We start from the raw sequence: 19,919 nt of genomic DNA on the forward strand, positions 1-19,919 counted from the left end.
GTTTGCTAAGCCATTCCCCAATTGGGACCATCATTTTTCTTGATATTCTAGATCTAGTGTTTTTAATTTATGAAAAATATTGAATATCCCTTTCCTAATTTCATTGGTATTGCATTAAAACCATAAATTAACTTTGATAAGTATCATTTTTATTTTAGTTTATTTGCACAGCCCAGCCATGAAACTAAATATACTATTGTTTAAGTTGTTCTTTCTATCTTTAAAGGATAGCTCCTAAATTGAATCAGGCTATACAATGGTACTGTAGTGGATAGAATGCCAAGCTTGAAGTCAGGGAGATTTATTTATCTTTCTGAGTTCAAATCTGACCTCAAACACTAGCTGTGTGACCCTGGGCAAGTCATTTAACTCTGCCTCAAAGTTTCTCATCTCTAAAATGAGCTGAAGAAGGAAATGGCAAACTGCTTCAGTATCTCTGCCAAGAAAACCCCATTTGGGGTCATGAAGAGTATGACACAACTTGAAAGGACTTTAAATTGAATCTGGATAAGTATTTTGTGTCCTTTGATAGATTGATCTCTCTCTAAATATTTTAGTCATTTTGTAGTTATTTGCAATTGAATTTCTCCTTCTATTATTGCTATTTAGATTTTGCCATAATTGTATAGAAATGCTATTGATTTTTGAGGATTCATTCTGTAGGCTGCAACATTAGTGAAGCTATTGTCTCAACTTAGTTATCTTTGCTGATTCTTTAGGATTTCCCAAACAAACTAAATATGTGTGTAGTCTTTTAAAAAGACAAGTAGCTTAAGTTTCTGAGCAAATATTGTGACTTTTTTCTTTCAAAAAAAAGGTTTAATTGATGGATTTTATTTCATTTTTAAAATTATATACATTTTGTAAAGATAAAAGAAAATAAGAAAGTTTCTCAAAAACCAACATATTGACCATGTTCTGCCAACAATTGCAATATTTTGTACCCACAGTCTCCCTTTTCCTTGATAAATGTTTTTTGTTTGCTTGCTTGTTTTTTGAAAGGCAATGGGGTGGTGTGGAGCTTTTATTTCATTTTAAACTAAGCATCTGATATCATCAGTATAGAGAACTCAGAAAGTGCTGCTACTGTTGCAGATCTGTGTCCTTCTCTAAAGCTTAAAATCTTAAGATTGTTATCTTCAGTATTGCCAGGAGCTTCCATCAGTGACTTGTTTAGCATAACACAAACTGAAGGGAGATCTGAGTCTAAGACCAATATTATATCACTAAGTTTCTCTTAGAAAGCTTTTCTTATAATTAAAATAACAATATGAATTATTATTATATTATTGTTGTTTGTCCTTCATTCTTGAAGAAGACCATGAAATCAGGGAGGTAATGTCATGATAAGTAAGTGCTAGGTCACCAGTCTCACTTTCTTCTCCAGAGTCATCTGGGTCCAGTGGCCAAATATGAATCTGGAGATGACCCTGGATAAGGGGCAATCAGGGTTAAGTGACTTGCCCAAGATCACATAGCTAGTAAGTATTGGGGCCAAATTTGAACTTCTCTCCTCTTGACTCCAAGATCAGTTCTATCCACTGCACCACCTAGCTGCCCTGTATGAATTATTAACCATTGGCTATAACTATCATCTAGGTTTTTTAGGTTTTTGAAATTCACTCCTTTATTTTTCTTCAGCAATTTTTTTACTCAAATTAGCATTAAATTAAATGTTACTTTGTAAATCTTGTGTGTGTGTGTGTGTGTGTGTGTGTGTGTGTGTGTGTGTGTGTGTGTCTGCCAACTAAACTGGAAACCTAGAGACTACATACCAGTCTTTTTTTCTTTGTAATTTAACACAGTTAAGATATAGTACTTGTTGACTAATTACTCAAGTTAATCATATATAATATAGACAACTTTAAATTACTGATAAATGGATATTGATTCATTGCCCTTTTTTCTTTAAACCTAGAAATCTCCTAGACACCATTTTCATGTACAGCCACATTATAGATTGTGCTTGGGTGATATGCCATTTGTAGCTGGAAAGGTGAGTTGGATAAAAAGGGAATTTATGTTCTTTTATTGAAATCTACTTTTTGAAGCTAAAATCACATTAGAATTCAGAATTTACCAAAGTATCATTCTAAGAATTTTTTCAATTATGTACCAATATTCTGAAAACAGTTCATCTAGGATGTAAAAGAAGCCCTTATGTAGGAGAGATCTAGACAGTATTGTAGAACAAGAGAAGGAAATTGTTAAGAAAAGAACCCAGAGAAGGATGGGACAGCTAGGTGGATAGAGTACCAGTCCTGAAGTCAGAAAGACCTGAGTTCAAATCTAGCCTCAGACACTTGACACCTACTAACTGTATGACTTGGGCAAGTAACTTATCCCCATTGCCTCACCAAAACCAAAAAAGAACTCATGGGAAGGGAAGACAGCAGGTCTGAATATGAAGATCAACACATAGATTTAGAACTGGAGTTTGGCTTTCAGGTTCAGGCACTGCAACTTGTTTGCTTTTTGATATTGAGCTTCATTTTCCTAATCTGTAAAATGAAGGGGACTGGACTAGATCAAGGTTCTTAATCTGGGATCTGTGAATTTGACCAGTAGCCCATTGTGCTCACAAATTATTTTCAGACCATATTTTAGATTGGCTATGTCTATCTTTTCTGCTTTATCTTTTCTTCTAATTCTGTTCCTTTTCTGTAGTCAAACTAACCAATTTCTGAGTCCTTTGATTCTAGACTCAGAGCATCATTTCTTAACTTGGGGTCTGTGTTTTGGGAATTTTTTTGCTTTTCTTTTTTTATAAAGCAACTTTTGATAACTATTTCAATATAACTGGTTTCCTTTGCAGTTCCATGTATTTCACTTTATGCACTTACAAACCTTAGTTTGAAAGAGTCCATAAGTTTTATCATACTGTCATAGAATGATGCAAAATAAAAAAATTAAGAACCTCTTCTCTAGAATCAGTGTAATAGATAGACCTTCCTGTAGGTGACCCTAAGCAAGTCATTTAGCTTCTCTAGGCCTCAGTTTCCTTATCTGCACAAAAAGAGCTTCTCAATAGTTATTTCCTGCTCTAACTAGCTGATCCTATTCATATCTTCTGCTCCTGACACTTTCCTATTTATTAGGGTCTTGTTGTCTTTTGAGTTATATAGGGGACTTCTGTAGATACTCATCTGCCTCTTTGAAACATAGAATCTTGTGTGTGTTACTGGTTTTTGGTAATATGACATCATCCAGTAAAAGTTCATACAGGAAAAGGAACTTGTGTTGAGGCAAGTCCATTATTGCATGATAGTTAATACTCAAGAACTTTAAAGTATGCAAAATGTGTTCTATGTATTATCTTATTTGATCCTCACAATTCTGTGAAAAAGGAGCTGCTGCTATTTTCATTTTGCTAATGAGAAAACTGAGGCCAAATAGTGAAGTGAATTGTCCAGGATCATATAGATAATGTATAAGGTACTTTTTTCTTCCTCCTTGCTTCTCATTACTCCATGCCAAATAGCTAAATAGCTAGCTGATCATTTTTTATTTGATCATTAAAATGATCCTAGTGTAGGGAAGAATACAGATCTGTTTATCTTCATTCATGTGACCCTGATCAAGTATAATGTTTTAAAGGGGGAAATAAAATTAGGATCAATTTGTGTCTTTAAATTTGTAATATATGTTCATAAAAAGTAATATTTTTTCTGTTTTCTTCCTTTAAGTCTACTACCCCCAGCCATGCAGTGGTAGCCAATGTACAACATGTTTTACATTTAATGAAGCAACATAATAAAGCTTTATGCAATGATCGTGTAGTCAACAGTGTTCCCCTGGCAAAGCAGGGGTCTCCTCAAAATGGTAAAGGCAGGAAGATATCAGCATCATCTTCTTCTTCCACCTGTTATGAAGAGCTAATTGAAGTCTTACAGACCTTACAGGATGAATTTGGACAAATGAGTTTGTAAGTGGCTTTTATTTTGATATATTTTGTTTTTACATTTCTAAATATAAAATGTCCCAAAAGTCTTTGTGCATTTTAAAGGTTTTAATGGCTTGGAATACTCTGTATGTTTCTCCTCATTTCCTTATCCACAAAGACATCCCCCATTACAAGAATGAAAGAGAAGAAAGGGTGTTTTGGAGGGGCAGCAATTCTGCAAATAATTTTCAGCCTGCTCTTGATGATATTTGCAGAGGTTTTATGCATCTGGTACTCTGACTCAGAAAAGGGAGAGCATTACAAGGTTTCAAGTTCGTTCTTATTTCATAAAAATCACTCTTTTCCTTTGTTTTCATCCTTTACATTTATATTACTGAAGTCATTAATTTCCCAGTTCTGCTTACATTATTTTGTATCAGTTCACATGGGTTCCCTTGCAGTTCAGAAATCTATTACATTTGTATACATCAAATTTCTTTTAGCTATTTGGCATCTACTTTATTTCCATTTTTTTGCTGCTATATATTTTTGTATGAATTTTGAATTAACCTGAGTAGAGTTACACACTTAAGTATTTTATCTGAGTCAAAGGCTGTGAGCATTTAAGTCCAAATTGCTTCCAGAATAGTTCAACTAATTGCTCTAGAAACAGCATGTTAGTTTGCCTTATCTTGCTTATAACTCTGCCAACACTGTTTTCATCTTCTCATTGTTGTGAGGATCAAATGATAGTATGAAATACTTAGCACATTACCTAATACATAGTAGATGATTTGTAAATATTTATTCCCTACTCTTATCAGAGATACAGGATGCAAACTTTTTTCTCATTCCAAAGCCTTCCCTTTTCATAGGTGCATTGATTTTATTCCCTTGAAAGCTTTTCAGTTTATCCAGTTTGTCTTTTCTATATCTGTCTTATGGTGTCAGCAATTGTAGTTATTAAACACCTTCACTGAACCAGGCACTACGTTAGATGCTTTGGCTATATATTTTTAAAAATGAAATAGTTCCTCTCAAGAACCTTCAAATCATACCTTCATTTTTGAGTCTCTTTTGCTACTTCGTATAAGATACTGGTCCAAATTTAATTTCTGATTTATTGTTTTCAGTTTTCTCAATAATTCTTGTTCATAGGGGAAGTTTTTCCCCAAGGAGTTAATGTTCTCAGGCTTATTAAAAGTTACATTTTTGTTGCTTCCAAGTTAATGATTTTGTTTAGAAATCTTAGTATTTCATCAAATAGATACTAGAATTTATACATTTATTCTCCTTTATATAATGATCTAGCATCTTTTTACAAGTTAAAAAAACTTTTTTCTTGTGTTCTGATAGTCTAACAGTCAACACAACAGGATACCATAAGTAAATGATAATATATTGTGATTATTTTATATATAAAAATAAAGAGAATTTTATCAACTCATATTTTTCATTTAAAGCGATCACCAGCAACTAGCCAAACTTATCCAGGAAACACCAACTAAGGAACTGAAAGAGGATCTTGAGCTGGAACTTGAGGAATTAGTAGAAAGGATGGAAGCTAAGGCTAATCAGATAACTAAAGTTCGAAAACATCAGGCTCGGGTAAGTCATTTTATCCGTACTCAGCTTTCTTTTAAAAAATGCCTATTTTTAATGTATTATTTGTATACTATTATATATATATATATATATATATATATATATTATACAAAAAATTTTTTTCCATTGTTGATCGATATGATGTCTTTGTCAGAAAGTCACTTTATTAAATATCTGCTGTGCTTCCATTAGAAAAGTTACTTGCTGTTTCCAAAGGAGTAAACAAATCAGACTAGGGAAAAATCTTTAGTACACGGGAGTTAGAGGATGACAAGCAGCTGCCTTGATAATCTGACTCTTTTATCTTGTTTGCAGGTCTTAAAAAGGATTGACAGGACTGTATTGTATTACTTTATTCCTACATCACCACCTTCCATGTCATCCTTTAAGTTCCTTGCCAGTGTTAACTTCTACCTGCTTTCATTTACTTTCTTGTTCTGTAACAAGTGTTAATGGAAGCAGGTTTGTATTTTGTACACTCATACATTTTAATGTAGGGTTGTAACTATTTTAAGACATCTTTTTCTTTGAACTCTTAGAACACTAGATTTGGAAAAAAACAAATGGAAATCTCCATAAGATTATTAATTACTTTTGTCTACCTCCAAAATAAATAGTAGTGTGGTCATTAGCCAAAAGTTTGGCTTCTAGAATACTCCACTACTACTGTCTGTAGATAAAACCCTATCTAAGGTTTGTTCATTCATTGAGGAACCTTTAGGTACCAGATAATTAATCTCAGCACCTGAAACTTGAATTCCTCACATAAAGGGCAAATTTGCATCCCAAATAAAGAACCTTAATTGTTGGGTATGGGCTTTATTTCTTCCAGGAGACTTTGAATTGATAATGCTAATTAGAAAAGTATGCCCCTTCATCATCAGTAGGAGAGATACCATGACAATGCAGGGCACTTTATGTTAGCTTCCAGGAATATAATGTGAAGGGTGGGCTGGAATTTCATTCTTTGAACCCTTCCTGTTAACTACTTGAGGTATGTAAAATTAAGTAGACACTGAACCATCTTAGCTTTATTGTATTACAATTATATGGAGAATGTGCAGCCTAAAGAATGGGGTATTTTTTTAAATTATATATTTAAATATTTATCTAAGGAATTTCCAATAAGGAAATGGTTAAGGTGATTCTTATGAAAACTGAACATGTTTTAAGTAATGAAATTATACTTTATTTTCTTCTAATAAAAAGAACATAAATAGTCAACAGAATTTTTGGAATAGTATTCTTCCACATTTACTTGTAGTGGCAAATAAGAATGGAACAAATACTCTGGAGGACCCTTTTGCACTTATGGTCCAATGTGTTATCAGTGACACAGGATTGTTTCATAATATCATTTTGGAGTAAGGGCCCTTTCTAGTAAAGGACATTGCTTCCACTAACATTTATTTTTTCCCTTTTGGATGCTTTTCAGCTGGAAAGACAGATGAAGGAGCTAAAGGGCAGCAAGACGTGTTGGGAGGGCCCCGAAAACAGCAGCAAGCTCAGTCCTGGAGTCACTGGGAGCTCCCCAAAGAAGGACTCTGTTTCTATCAAACGGAAACCTGGAGAAAAAAGTCGTCAGAATCTACGATTATTGAAGGACATGCAAACCATACAGACTTCAATTCAAAAAGACAACCTAGGTTGGGAATATTGATTGGTACTAGGTCAGACATTTTATTCATCTAATTTATATTTCGTCACATGTTGACAGATCATATTAAAACACAGTATGTTCATATACTTTTGGAGGGACTGGCTACTAGCTGTGCTGAGAACTACAAGCATCAACATTCAGACGCCCTGTACTAAACCGCTGTAGTAAAGGTTGAAGTTTTACTACATAAGAAGCCACATTTTACTGAATTCCCTTTAGCAAATCTTGCTGTACTTGTGCAATGAATGCACTTTTGTAAACAAACGCCTAGGTTTTTATTTGTAGATTTTTTTTTAAATAATGTCTACTATGCCCGAATTAAAATTAAGTTTAAATTATTAAAAACCTGTATGTGGAGAGTTATCAGCACTATCTGCTTGAAAAGTCTCATAAACCTCACCCCAAGGCATTTTCATCACCTCTATTTCCCCCATTTCTACTGATGGAGGCTTTCTGAATTTTAAATCTTGAATATTTTCTTCTGGTAATTCATATTGTAGAGTAGAACTTTGCCCATGAATGAGTAAAAATCATTTTTCTCCCATTGGTGTGTTGTCTCAATAGCTAATTAGTAAAAAAAAGCACAAAAAAATTGTTTTTTTAAACAAAAATATATTTTAAGTTTCTAGTCAATTTTTAGTAAAATTAGTGTTGTTTCATAAAAAAATAAAATTATTCTTCTGTTTTTCATTTCAGAAAACCCAAATAATCATTTATGGTAGTTACTTATATGAGGTTATAGAAAAATTTTTTTTAAATTTACCTGAGTATTTTCCAATGTGAACAAACTTTGATGAGAAAATAGATAATACGATTTAGGAATAAAACAAAACAGCCTGGGGGGTAGAGGATGTTTGTTATAAAAGCATATACATTTACTGTTTTTAAATATTGCCTCTTCATAATCATGCCATTCAATCCTGGCAGAGTGTTTTTTAATCTTGAAATAGTTACTGAACACCCTGGATAAATTAACTTTATTAGCGTTCTGTACATATACAAAATAAACTGTACACAGCATCTGTTATTTATTATGTTGATGATGTAAAAAAATTCTTCCTATTTTGGAATATACAAAAAACATGTTAACTTTTTATAAATGTGCCATTAAAGTCAATAAAGCCAGCTTTGTTTTAAGGAAATGCTGAAATTTTCCTTAAAGTAGCAGATTTTTATTATAGATGGCATTGTTTGTTTAGTTAACAAAAAAGAAAACAAAATTTCAGTTATGATTAGCAGGAGCAACATAAGTTACTCATAGACTTTTGATAATCTGATAAGAAAACATTGAAAATGGGATTATCTAAGCATAATAAGGTTATAAGTACTTAAAATTAAATCTAAGTAAGCATCTCAATCGTTGAGATATTGGCTAGCATTCTGAATCACTATGTATATATACGAGCACCAGGGAAACTATACTTGAAGTAATCGGGGGGCACTCCACAATTTCATTAGGTTACTATCCTCATAGCAAGTCCATAGTTGTTTTGTTGCTAATAACTTTTGTTAAAAATTAATACTTTTCTAGAAATCAGATTTAGAGGCTGCAGGATCCAGTGAGGAAACAACTGAAGCATGGAATTTAGTAAAAGAAGTGTGAAGGATGTTGGAATAAGGACTTTTTATTCAAATTCCCCCTCTTAACATTTGTTGGCAGTGTAACTGAGTAGGTCACTTAACTTATCTGCACTCAATTTCTTTATCCATAAAATAAAGATATTTAATACAGGTACTTCACAGGATTGTTAGGAGAACATAAAGTGCTATTCAAATGTAACTGTTGATCGAAGGGAAATAAGGAAAATGTATTTTTTTCCTCCATAATTGGTTAATGGGTCTAGGATGCTAATGTTAACCTGGGTGATAAGAGATCTATCTGTGCTGAAAGTTGGAACAGATCATAAACTCAGTTTCTCATTTGACAAATATGGATCATAATTTTCACTTTGTTCACAAGAAGTGTTGGGGAAATTGAAGTGACAAATTTTCATATGAAAATGTGGTGTTGTGGTCCATAAAAAAAATAACAAATGATCTTAAAGTTCCTTATAGCCAATGTGACTGTAACTGTAATGACAGTACTTGTATTGGAATTGCCAGGGTGATTTCCACTTTTGCCTGTTTTTATTAGGTGGCTGCCCACATAAAAGAATGTTTTAAATGTTTGTTGACTCTTAACAAAAAACCACCATATTTTATATAGGACTAGATTTAGAGAGGGAAAGAGATTTAAAAAATGACTAAAAAGTTAGCAATTATTAGAGGTTCATTTCAGTGCCTGAGGCAGTTTCTTTTTTTATACTTAGCAGATTAAGAAACCAAGATTCAGAGGTTCACTATGTCAGACCACCTATCCCACTGAGTTTTAAGGATCAAGTAAGTGTTTTTAAAATCTTGCCAAAACACTATATAAATGTCAGCTATTAATTATTGCTACAAATAGCTAAAAAGAAAATGAAGGGGGTTTGGTGCCCTACAGAAATCTTTGTACACATGTGCACACACATATATATTATAGAACAATGAGTTTCATAGGGTGGGGTGGTTGTAGCTCTTCCTCTTTTTTACAAATATGTAAATAATGATAAGCACATTTGTAAGACAGACAACTTGCCACAAAGTTTAAAATTGAATTGAATTGTGTTTGTTTTAATTAAAGATCCAAGGGGGCAACAAGCTTGTTATTGTTACAGTACATTACATTACACATGGCTCTTAGTAGACATCGAGGGAGTCAAGTATTTAGAGCCAACGAAGGTTACCTCTACTTACAATGAGAATGTAATGAATACATGTTTTTACATGCAATAATAGTTTCTTTGGTTGGTAGGTTTAATCATTCAACAGAATTATTGGATTCATTATGGGGAAAAGTAGTAAAAGTACTTGGTATAAACTTTTGAGTATATCACTGATCTCAAACTATTTGTACATAAAATCCTGGGGGGCTGTAAATCAAGAATTTCATACTGTCACTTTATACCTACCAGTTACCTTGATATTGCCTCTGAAAAAAAGTTAGCATCGGAACCAAAGTTTTCAAAATCCAGCTTAATGATTAATAAAACTGGTGGGAGATGTGGGTAAAGTAAAACTTGAAGAGCTTTCAATTAACTGAACTTCAGAGTCCACCATATTTTCTTCCATAAGAATCGTAATAAATCTTACACAGTGATATTAGTTTAATAATCTATGACTGTCACCACCCCAACAACAGCCTCAAAACTTGGTCTTTCACATTATAAAAAAAGAGAAAAGTAATTCTGTGGCCCATCACTTAAATATTTGTGATGCCATTCACCACTCTGTGATGTCATTCAAGTTCCAGGGTTCACTTGATACTCTTATGAATTGATTATTCTCTGTGGAAGGCTATTTTTGCCCCAGACAACCTTTATTCTGTTTCCACTGGATAATGATGAATTCCTGAAGCTGTATTTTCCTATTAAAAGTTCCCATTCTGGATCCAGAGATGAGCATTCTAATAGTCTGTAGGTGTCATGGTGGGATTAGTGTTAACAGAACATAATCAGGTAATTGCATAGGGGAGTTATTTTTAAATACGATACTTTAAGTACTAAAGTACTAATTCACCCTAGAGAGAGAGACATAATAAATAAAGTGGCTGAGAGCTCTCTCATATGGGTCCTAAATTCAGAAGACAAGTCTATCAGAAAAGCTGCCGTGATAAGGGGAATCAGTGATAAAAATTCCTCCTTGCCAAAAAGAAAAGTCTTTTTTATACGACAGTTTGGACTGGAGTGGCACATTGTGCAGGAGAACTGGCCCTTTCTGAGGATGAAGCTGAGCGGCTAGAGATTTCTCTCTGTAGTTCCTCCACCTTCTTCTGAAGCTCTGTTCGTTTAGCAAGAAGTTCTTTATATCGATTATGGATAGGCTCCTATGAAGAAAGAGAGCACAAAAAAGTTGCTTTGTGAATTCAGCTATATGAATGGACCACCCATTTCAATACTGCCACTATGGCCTACAGTGGCAAACATGGTTATTACTTGATTAAACCTAATTGGAAGAAACAGCATGCACCATAGATGAGCTGATATAAAACTTGGGGAAGTCAGGTTTAAGATGAGCCTTGAAGCCAGTATTCTAAGTGGCAAAGGACTGAGAAAAGCATTCCTGGGGTGGGGAAGGGCAATCTATATAAAGGCACAGGCGGAATAAAACATGACGAAGAGTAATAGGAAAGCAGGACAGAACTAGACTGAAGGATTTTAAAATGCTGGTGTTGTCTCCCCCAATATTCCCCCAAAAGAGGGTAAATATTTTATTCAAGTCAATTAAGCCACTGAAGCTTGAGTAGCATGATGACAAAAGACATAGGAGCAACTGGAAAGGAGATTGTATACAGGGAGCCAGGTTTTTGCAACAGTGCAGGTAAATAATGATGCAAAAGTGGTAGTCATGAAAGTAAAGATAGAAATGAATATGAAATATAGAGGGGGAATATACAAGCCATGGCAACTGGTTGAATATGTGAGCTGCCAAGCTTGAACAACAGAAAATGGCTACGGTTTAAAATCTAGGTGGCTGAAAGTAGTGTTGTACAGAGTGGCAATGCCAGAAATAAGGAAGTTAAAAATGAATAAAGAAGTTCCATTTTAGACATGTTGAGTTTGGGACAGGCACAATACTTGATCAGAAGAAAGATAACAGATGAGTGGGTGGGTGTGTGTGTGTGTGTGTGTGTGTGTGTGTGTGTATTTGAAGATCATCTGTCTAGACAGACTGATTGGAGCCTTGAGGACTGATGAAATTATCAATGTTCCACTGCTAACAGGAAATTACTGTTATTTTCCCATAGTGCATAACTAAGTATAGCTACTTACAAAATTATAATTAACTTAAAAACCAAGACTCTAAGATCGGCTAAAATTCCATGCTTCTGGGTTTTAGTTTTATTTTTGAATAATTATAATTTATAAAAATTATCTACTCTTCAAAAATTATATACTCTTCAAAAATATTAAAGGATTTCATGAAATTTTAGATAAAGCAATTTTATGTAACATTTTAAAAAGCATTTGTTTCAATTCTATATTCATAAGCCCAAGATACTTTTGCTCATTTGTTTTTAAAGGTAAGAGAGGGACTCATCAAACGTCCTTAAATGAAAAATCCCAGGGCATATTTTATGAAGAAATTTTACCTGTGGCTTCATCCGTGGGTTCCATCTGATGTAATATCCCACCCAAAGCTCTAGATGGCGCATGCTGGCTACTGGATAAAGGACATGATTGGAGTAGCTCACATACAAGGGATTAGTGAAGTCTTCAAGCTGGCTATTTATATAGGACCACAATGACACTGTTCTTTTAGGAAGATTCTACGAAAAAATAAAAACATTTTACCAAATACTACATAAACTATATGTGTGTGTGTGTGTGTGTGTGTGTGTGTGTGTGTGCGCATATATATGTATATGTACATATATATATACATACATATATATATATATATAAAATGTAATCAAGATCTGATTTTTCTATCATTAAATCTTTTTTTGGGAAATGTAAATAGTTTATATTTCAAAAGGGTTACTACAATAAGGATCTATGATAAATGGAATTTTCAGTCATCAATACCATAATTCATTAATAACACCTGTTTTAAGACATGATTTTGCATAAAATGAGGAATGATACAAATTTTTAATTATTTCTTTTTTTAGAACTAAAATTAGTGTCCAGGAAAGATAACTACTAGTGAGATCATTATGAGAATCCTCAGAACAAGTATTTTGGAAAGAGGTAAAAGAAAGGGTCAGGAAGATACTTAAGAGATCAGCATGAAACAATCAGAAAAATCTTCCTAATTTACACTTTTCATCCTAAGCCACAGAATATGATCCATGATTGACCTGTACTCATTTAAAATAGGCCATCTTCTCTAACTCTGTTTTCCATATTTGCCTTGAAGGAGTGCCATACTACAAGTAGTCAACACTACAGAAATTGGAAGACACTGCTTTATCTCATTTCTTGGGGCATGCTACCACTTACCCATGAGCAACCTGTTCCACTCTGCTTACAAACGGTATGTGAGCTGACAAAATAGGTTCTTTCAGGATAATAACAGGAATTTTGAAAATTAAACCACATCCAGATGTATGGAAGAAAGTAGTAATATTATGGTAAGAGAACTGAGCAACAAATATGATCCATAATCTCAACTGTTGAAATACAGCGTAGACTACCTAGTTATAAGGATAAAGGACATGGTGGAGAAAGTCTAACCATCAGTTGTGGAAATTCATGGTATTTTACCTCTTTAACTCTTTGCTGCTCACTGTTACACAGGAATGTTCCAAATAAACAGCTGTATAGGTGGTCCAATATGGTAATCAGAAAATATTCATTGAATTCAAATGCTGTGGGAAACTGCAAATAGAATAATGCACATGTACACAAAAATCTTTAAGACTTTGTTTTTCAGGAAAATTCTGTAAATGCATCTAACACATTTACAACTAAACAATAAGCTGAAAAATATTCAAACATATGTAATTCTAAAGTATTACTTGTTTATGTTATCTTGCTGGCTCTTTTCTAAAAAAAAAAAAAGTCACTTTTCTGAACAGTAGTTTCTGCCAAAGACTCCTTTACATGTTTAATGAGGAATTTTGAGCAGAAGCCAAATAGATTGTTGGGTTGACCACTGTGTTTATGTACAGCCAGTATCTCTACTCATCTAAACTTCAATGATCCTTAATTTGGACTCTCTTCTAGCTGTTCTAACCTTCTTCTGCCAAAATTGCCATAAACAATATGATGAGTTAGGTGCAAAATCAGAGAGAATAAATAGAATTTTCGTGATTGTTCAAACGGTACATTTGATTCTAGTAATTACACAAAAATATCAACTACATTCTTTTAAGACCACTTTGCCTCAAAGCAAACATCATAATGTACATATGTGGATAATTTCACAAGTCAGCTCACTTTTCTTTTTAAGAACACACAATTTGCCAATGTGGCACAAATACTAGTCATTCACTTTAATCTAGCACAACTTGTCAGTAGAAAAAATTCTATTTCCTTTCATCAAGATAGAAAGTTAGGTTAGTTAGATTAATTTTGAATAAAGAAAACAAAATTTTCAGGCACTAGCAAAGAAAGAAATACAGACCCAATAAAGAGTGTAAAAACCTCATCTTAAGCCACCTTATCCACTGGATGTTTCAAATGAATTTGGAAATTTCTGTAGGGTTAGGCCAACTACATGACTATCAAATGAAATTCCCTAAGTTGTTAAGATGGCAATTTGGGGGAAAATAAATACCTCCACAGTTTTGATTTCATTTCCTGTTTAAAAGAGGAGGAAAATAGCCTCAATCCAAGAAAGGAATAAAAGGTTATGGGTTATAAGCAACTTTAGTTAAAATTTTCCTGCAGGAAAAGTCAGCAAACAATCTTTTGGCAAGAAATGCTCCTGAGCCTCTAGCATTGAGTTTGGGAAAAGGGGATAAGGGGATAAGGGATGTGAAAGAAGGGAGGAACTGCAAAAAAGACAGGTGATGAGGAAAGCACAGCCAACAACAAAAGCCTAGTTATTTCAGAGTATTTCCAAAGCAATTCCATTTCCTATTTCTTTACATTATTCTTCAAAGTATGACTAGATATTGACTTGCTATCCTCTAATTCTGTCATATATCCCTCTGCCTGGATAGAGTTGTCATCTTCCCTCACAAAACTATCTACATGCTTCTGAGAAAAAAGGCTAACTTAGGGGAAGTTTCCTCAAAGCAAAGAAAATTGTGAAAGCACTATCTGCTACTACTAGGATTTATTTTGCTTTTATGAGTGTGGATTTTTTTTTTGTTTGGTTCTTGAGGAATATTTAAAATCAAAAGGACCATCATCAAGTGTTAACAAACTCTAAGTGTCTAAATTTGGAGACAAAACATCTCACTAAGTGACATATTTTAACTATCTCCTACGTGCATCATTGTCCCCTTTATAAATAAAATATAGTGTCATTTTATTAATATCAAATATTTTTAGAACTAGGAACATAATTAGGTGGTTGAAATAAAACAAACACTGAATACTGTTTAAAAGCTTGTCAAAGAAATAAAAAATTTGAACTGATTTTCCTGTGATTTTGAACATATGCTTCAAATGAGAAAAGAATTATTTTATCCTAAATTTAAAAAAAATTAAAACTTTTAGATTAAGAGTAAAGAAGAAATATAGCTCTCTGCAGTGGAATCAAATATGACCACAAATAAGAGGTGTGATAATTACATAATATGAATGATTTTTAACAACTATAATAGGACTTAACCAGTTATTTTGGAAGGTTATACACTTATTGCCAATAATGCTGCCACTGCACAAAGCAAGTTTGAAACTCGACTCTTTGGGACTTGCCTTTCAAAACCTGAACATATTCTTTTTCATATACTCAGTGGTAGTAAGCTTTTGTCTTTTGGAAATGGATTTGCTTTTGGAATCAGCAAAAGATCAGTCTTTGTCAAGTGTAGTGCATAAGATGGATAATCAAACTAGATGATAAATAGCATGTAGAACATTGTCCCTTCTAAAATTGGGGATCTTAAACTGGCTATATATTAAAATCTAGATGAGTCTAGATGGCCAAAACAGAGTATTTTCTGGTCTTTGTTATGAAAATTATGCTTAATTGATGCAGGTAAAGAATTGATACCATCTTAAATAGATATTATTACTGCTCAAAATGTCAGTTCTGTACTCTACTGCTTTGGTAGTAAATTATCTAGACTACTACTTATTTGAAAAGTCAGGATATGTCCAGAGAAGGGAGATTATGCTGGACAGACAAATTCAAAACCTAAGGGGTAAAAGAACTCAATATTTAAGTTGAGCAAAATAAGGCATTAGAGCAAGATGAAAGTGAATGGAAATAACAGTAATCTTAAATATTTGAATAGTTCACTATCAAGGGGAAGATAATATAACTTTTGTTCTAGAAGAATGTAGAAGTTACTGAGAGGCATATCTCAACCTTAACATCAAGAAAAATTTGACCACTGAGTCAGAATGGGGAATAAGCTCCAAGAAGGGGGGGGCGAAGGAGAGATGATTTCTCCATCAGAGTTAAGTTCCTCAAAGCAGAAGCCAAAAGGACCATTTATCAGGGAGTTTATAGAAAGGATTCATTATTTGTATAGAGGCTGGGCTTACATGATGCCTGACTTTCCTTCCAAATCTAATGTTCTATGATGATTTATTTTAAAAACAAAAAACCATCAAAATGTAATTAATGAAGTAGTGAAACTGCTTTTTTTGATATGGTTTGTAAACTTGCTCTGAAGGTGATTTCAAAGGAAGACTCCAAAAACGTTTTGAGCATTATAGGAATAGGTGTGAGTGCAGAGGAAAGACTGGATCTGGAATCAGAAGACCTGGCTTTTAATCCTGGCTCTGCTTTAATTTTTCTACTGTCCAATTTTGGCCAAACTACTCACTATGTTTAAAATGAGTTTTATGTTATCATTTGTAAAACTGAAGGTTGGAGTTTCTTTCCAATTCTGCTCTAATGGACACTCATTTGAGTATATACTTATATATTTGATTTTTGTTTTATTAATACCAATGACTCCACTTCCTGCTCAACCTTAAAATTAAGATAATCCAAATTGAAGTTGAAGAAATAAAACTGAATACATAAATTACATACCTCACCTCTAAGTTTTGTTTCTTTACACTAATGACATTTCCCTCAAGTGAATATCCAAAATGAATTACTGGCTCAAAGCCAGACAGAGCTTACAATGCTCCAATGTCATACTCCATTAAGTAGTCTTTGGTCTCAAAAAAAATTGTAAATATACAAGTAGCAAGAGGACAAAAATTCTATTTATACTCACAGTTTTTGAGGTGTTTCAGAAATATAAATCATATTATTCGAGTAGGTGGATAAAATTTGCTTTCGACCATACTATGTCAGCATACCCAGGACCAAACTTATTTTTGTTATGTTACTAAAACCATGTTTTCATCGTTACCTAGAACCTTTCTAGAAATGTTAACTTTCATATGTTAACTTTCATAAACCTTTTAAGTAAATTAACTTGTTAATAGATGATATAGTTACAAAACATTATGACTGTCTACACATACAAAAGGATCTGAAGTATTAGGCCAATTAACCCTTCTGTGCAGTATTTGGGGTCAAAAACATTTTTTTTTACTTGAAATAGATGAAATCATATTAGGTTTTACTTGCTTGAATTCTCCAGATAACTGCTTTATTTCTCAATGTGAACATCCAAAAATGCAATTATTTAACACATTGTCCAAAACAAAGAAGAGGTCAATGTCACATCTTACAAATTAAAAAAAAGTACTCCAACTGAATGCTTATATAATCAGCTGTCAAGTGTGCAGTCCTACAGTGAATGATGACTTGTTGCTTTCTTAATGTGACAGTGAATAATAGACATTCTATTTCACATCAACCTGGGCTGTGCAATCAATGGCTACATCTCTTCATTTCCAGCTTGAAGACTTTATAGGGGAATGTTCTGAGAAAGATCCTGGAAATTACCTGTCTTGTCATCTGCCAGACACAGTCAATAAACTGAAGAAACACAGGTGATCTATCTGCATCTGCATGGTTCTTATCTCCATGACCAATTCTCTAAAGCAAAAAGAAGACAGTAAAAAATGAGTGCCCACTTTCAGGTAACCACTGAGATCATGCTGATTATACCAAGCACTCAATGACAGTGGAGAACACTGCTTAGGTGAAGGAGAGTTGCTAATCCAATAATCCACAGCAACTTCATTATGGTCATTGATGATTTGGATTGTATTTCTTGAAGCAAATGTGGCAAGTTTTCTCCTAAGTAATCTTTTCATATTTAGTGCCCTTTTATAGCAAACTATAAAACATAAGCAGGGGCCCAGATGCTCTTCTGGCAACAATTTCACTTAACAGTTCAAGTTCAAAAGAGCAGAACAATGTTAAGCATTGCTCCTTCTGTTATTTAGAAGTACCCTGGTAACTCTGGGATTCTCCAAGGCAAAGAGCTGAAAGTAAGATGAGAGACTAACTGAACTAAAATCTTGAAGAGCCAGAGCATGCAAGAATGTCTACCAGTGCTAAGCAAGTGGAAGGCTCTAGATAATCTGCCACCACCCTTCCTATTCAATCTAATTTCCTGATTTCCTCTAACAAACCTCCAGCCTGAGCCAAACAAGTATCCTCATCATCCCCATATTATGCCATACTAGTTCTTACTTCAATATACTGTTCATTCAGCTACTTCTGCTTTAAATGTTTTCTCTTCCAATCCTTTTCTACAAAATTCAACTTGAGCCCTACCTCCTCAATGAAGCCACCCACACTGCAGTAAGTCTTTTTTGGACTCCAATTTAACTTCATAATCAAGATCACACAATTTATATCACTTAATTGCTCCAGTTATAGCTTTTATTTTTTTAATTATACTATGACTCCTTGAGGATGGGTTCTACTAGTTCCAGTACTGGCCATAAACATTCCATATATTTCCTGACTGAATGAACAGTAAAGCTTTGGGGAATGGAGGAAGGGCCTAGACTGAAGGCAAGATAGAGATCTACATAAGGATGGGCTCATAGGATCCTGCTGTTCTTGTAATCACAATACCTAACAATTAAAATAATTTAGCCCAAAACAAGGTACTTAGTCTAATGAGCTGAGAGATGAAAATTAACCTTTCTACCCTTATTCATCATAGACTGTTTACTATATATACTTTCATATTAGATGGCAGTTTCAGACAATTCCTTAAACCCAAGAGCCTTGTCCCAATTTTAGCTTTTTAAGTTCTAAGAGTTGACTACACTGCATAAAATATCTAAGTGGGCACTGAACTGTCACAGCCTTTGAAGCACAGAAGATTTATGTGGCTGCCCCAACACTGCAATGGAAAGGTAGGCCCAGACTGGGTTGGTCGACAATAATAGCATTTATACAGCTCTTTAATGTTTGTAAACAATTTTGCATATATCATCTCATTTTATCCTTAGAACAAGCTTATAAACAAAGAGCTGCTGTTAGCCTCATTTTTCATGTAAGGAAAGTGAGGCACAGGGAAGCCAAATGACTGGATTAGTCTAGCTTTCTATCAACTGTCACATAGTAGCTTATATTAAAATGTATTCATTTCCTTCCTCTTTAGAAAATACTAAATAATATTTAATTAACTTAAGGACACACAGCATGCAATTTCAAGCCTATGTTCAAGTCCAAGTTCCCACTTACTAGTTGTACAACACTGATCAACTTCCATTTCTCATAACCCTATCAGTCTCCTAATCTGTAGAATGGAGATAAGTAACAACTGTCCTGTCTAGGTCTCAGGTTTGTTGTGGGATTAAAATATGACATGTATAAATGTACTTTGTAAACTGTAAACAGTCCACAATATTTGCCTCTGATTATGATAGTGACTTAGAGTTAAATGGATTATTTTGGGGTGTTAAGTAACTTGCCCAGGGTCACAAAGCTATTAAGAGTCAAAAGTGTCTGAGAACAGATTTGAACTTGGGTCTTCCTAACTCCAGGACTGGTGCTCTATCCACTGTGCTACCTAACTACCCCTTAGTGTATTATGATTATAAAATTTTAAAAAGTCCTCAATTTTGGAAAACATAATCTATGTCCAGAGGTGGGGAAAAAACTATGGAGGTCAATGAATGCAGAGCAAAGCATACTGTGTTCACTTTTTGAATTTTCTTTTTATGTTTTTTCTCTTTCTCTGTGATTATTCCTCCCTTC

General features: G+C 33.8%; 2 protein-coding genes across 20 annotated transcripts in view; one reads left to right on the forward strand and one right to left on the reverse strand.

Annotated features, from left to right (window-relative positions):
• Positions 1-19,919, forward strand: part of CEP57 (centrosomal protein 57) — a 118,082-nt gene that overhangs the window by 59,274 nt on the left and 38,889 nt on the right. For 8 of the 17 annotated variants that reach the window (XM_074216513.1, XM_074216512.1, XM_074216504.1 and 5 more), the window contains 6 exons: positions 1,919-1,996; positions 3,687-3,925; positions 5,347-5,491; positions 6,924-7,134; positions 13,089-13,205; positions 17,652-17,836. In XM_074216513.1, the coding sequence (XP_074072614.1) occupies positions 1,919-1,996; positions 3,687-3,925; positions 5,347-5,491; positions 6,924-7,134; positions 13,089-13,108 (693 nt within the window). In that variant the 3' untranslated portion in view covers positions 13,109-13,205; positions 17,652-17,836. Of the gene's footprint in view, positions 1-1,918; positions 1,997-3,686; positions 3,926-5,346; positions 5,492-6,923; positions 9,528-13,088; positions 13,533-17,651; positions 17,837-19,919 lie in introns of those variants that run through there. The other 9 variants (XM_074216509.1, XM_074216516.1, XM_074216519.1 and 6 more) reach the window with 7 other exon arrangements.
• MTMR2 (myotubularin related protein 2) overlaps positions 6,691-19,919 on the reverse strand; it is a 98,048-nt gene continuing 84,819 nt past the window's right edge. For all 3 annotated transcript variants that reach the window (XM_074216502.1, XM_074216501.1, XM_074216503.1), the window contains exons 12-15: positions 17,700-17,792; positions 13,436-13,549; positions 12,319-12,495; positions 6,691-11,052 (exon numbers count right to left, since the gene is read on the reverse strand). In XM_074216502.1, the coding sequence (XP_074072603.1) occupies positions 10,891-11,052; positions 12,319-12,495; positions 13,436-13,549; positions 17,700-17,792 (546 nt within the window). In that variant the 3' untranslated portion in view covers positions 6,691-10,890. The remainder of the gene's footprint in view (positions 11,053-12,318; positions 12,496-13,435; positions 13,550-17,699; positions 17,793-19,919) is intronic.

Source organism: Macrotis lagotis, chromosome 1, assembly GCF_037893015.1.
Source record: "Macrotis lagotis isolate mMagLag1 chromosome 1, bilby.v1.9.chrom.fasta, whole genome shotgun sequence".
Lineage (NCBI taxonomy): Eukaryota > Metazoa > Chordata > Mammalia > Peramelemorphia > Peramelidae > Macrotis > Macrotis lagotis.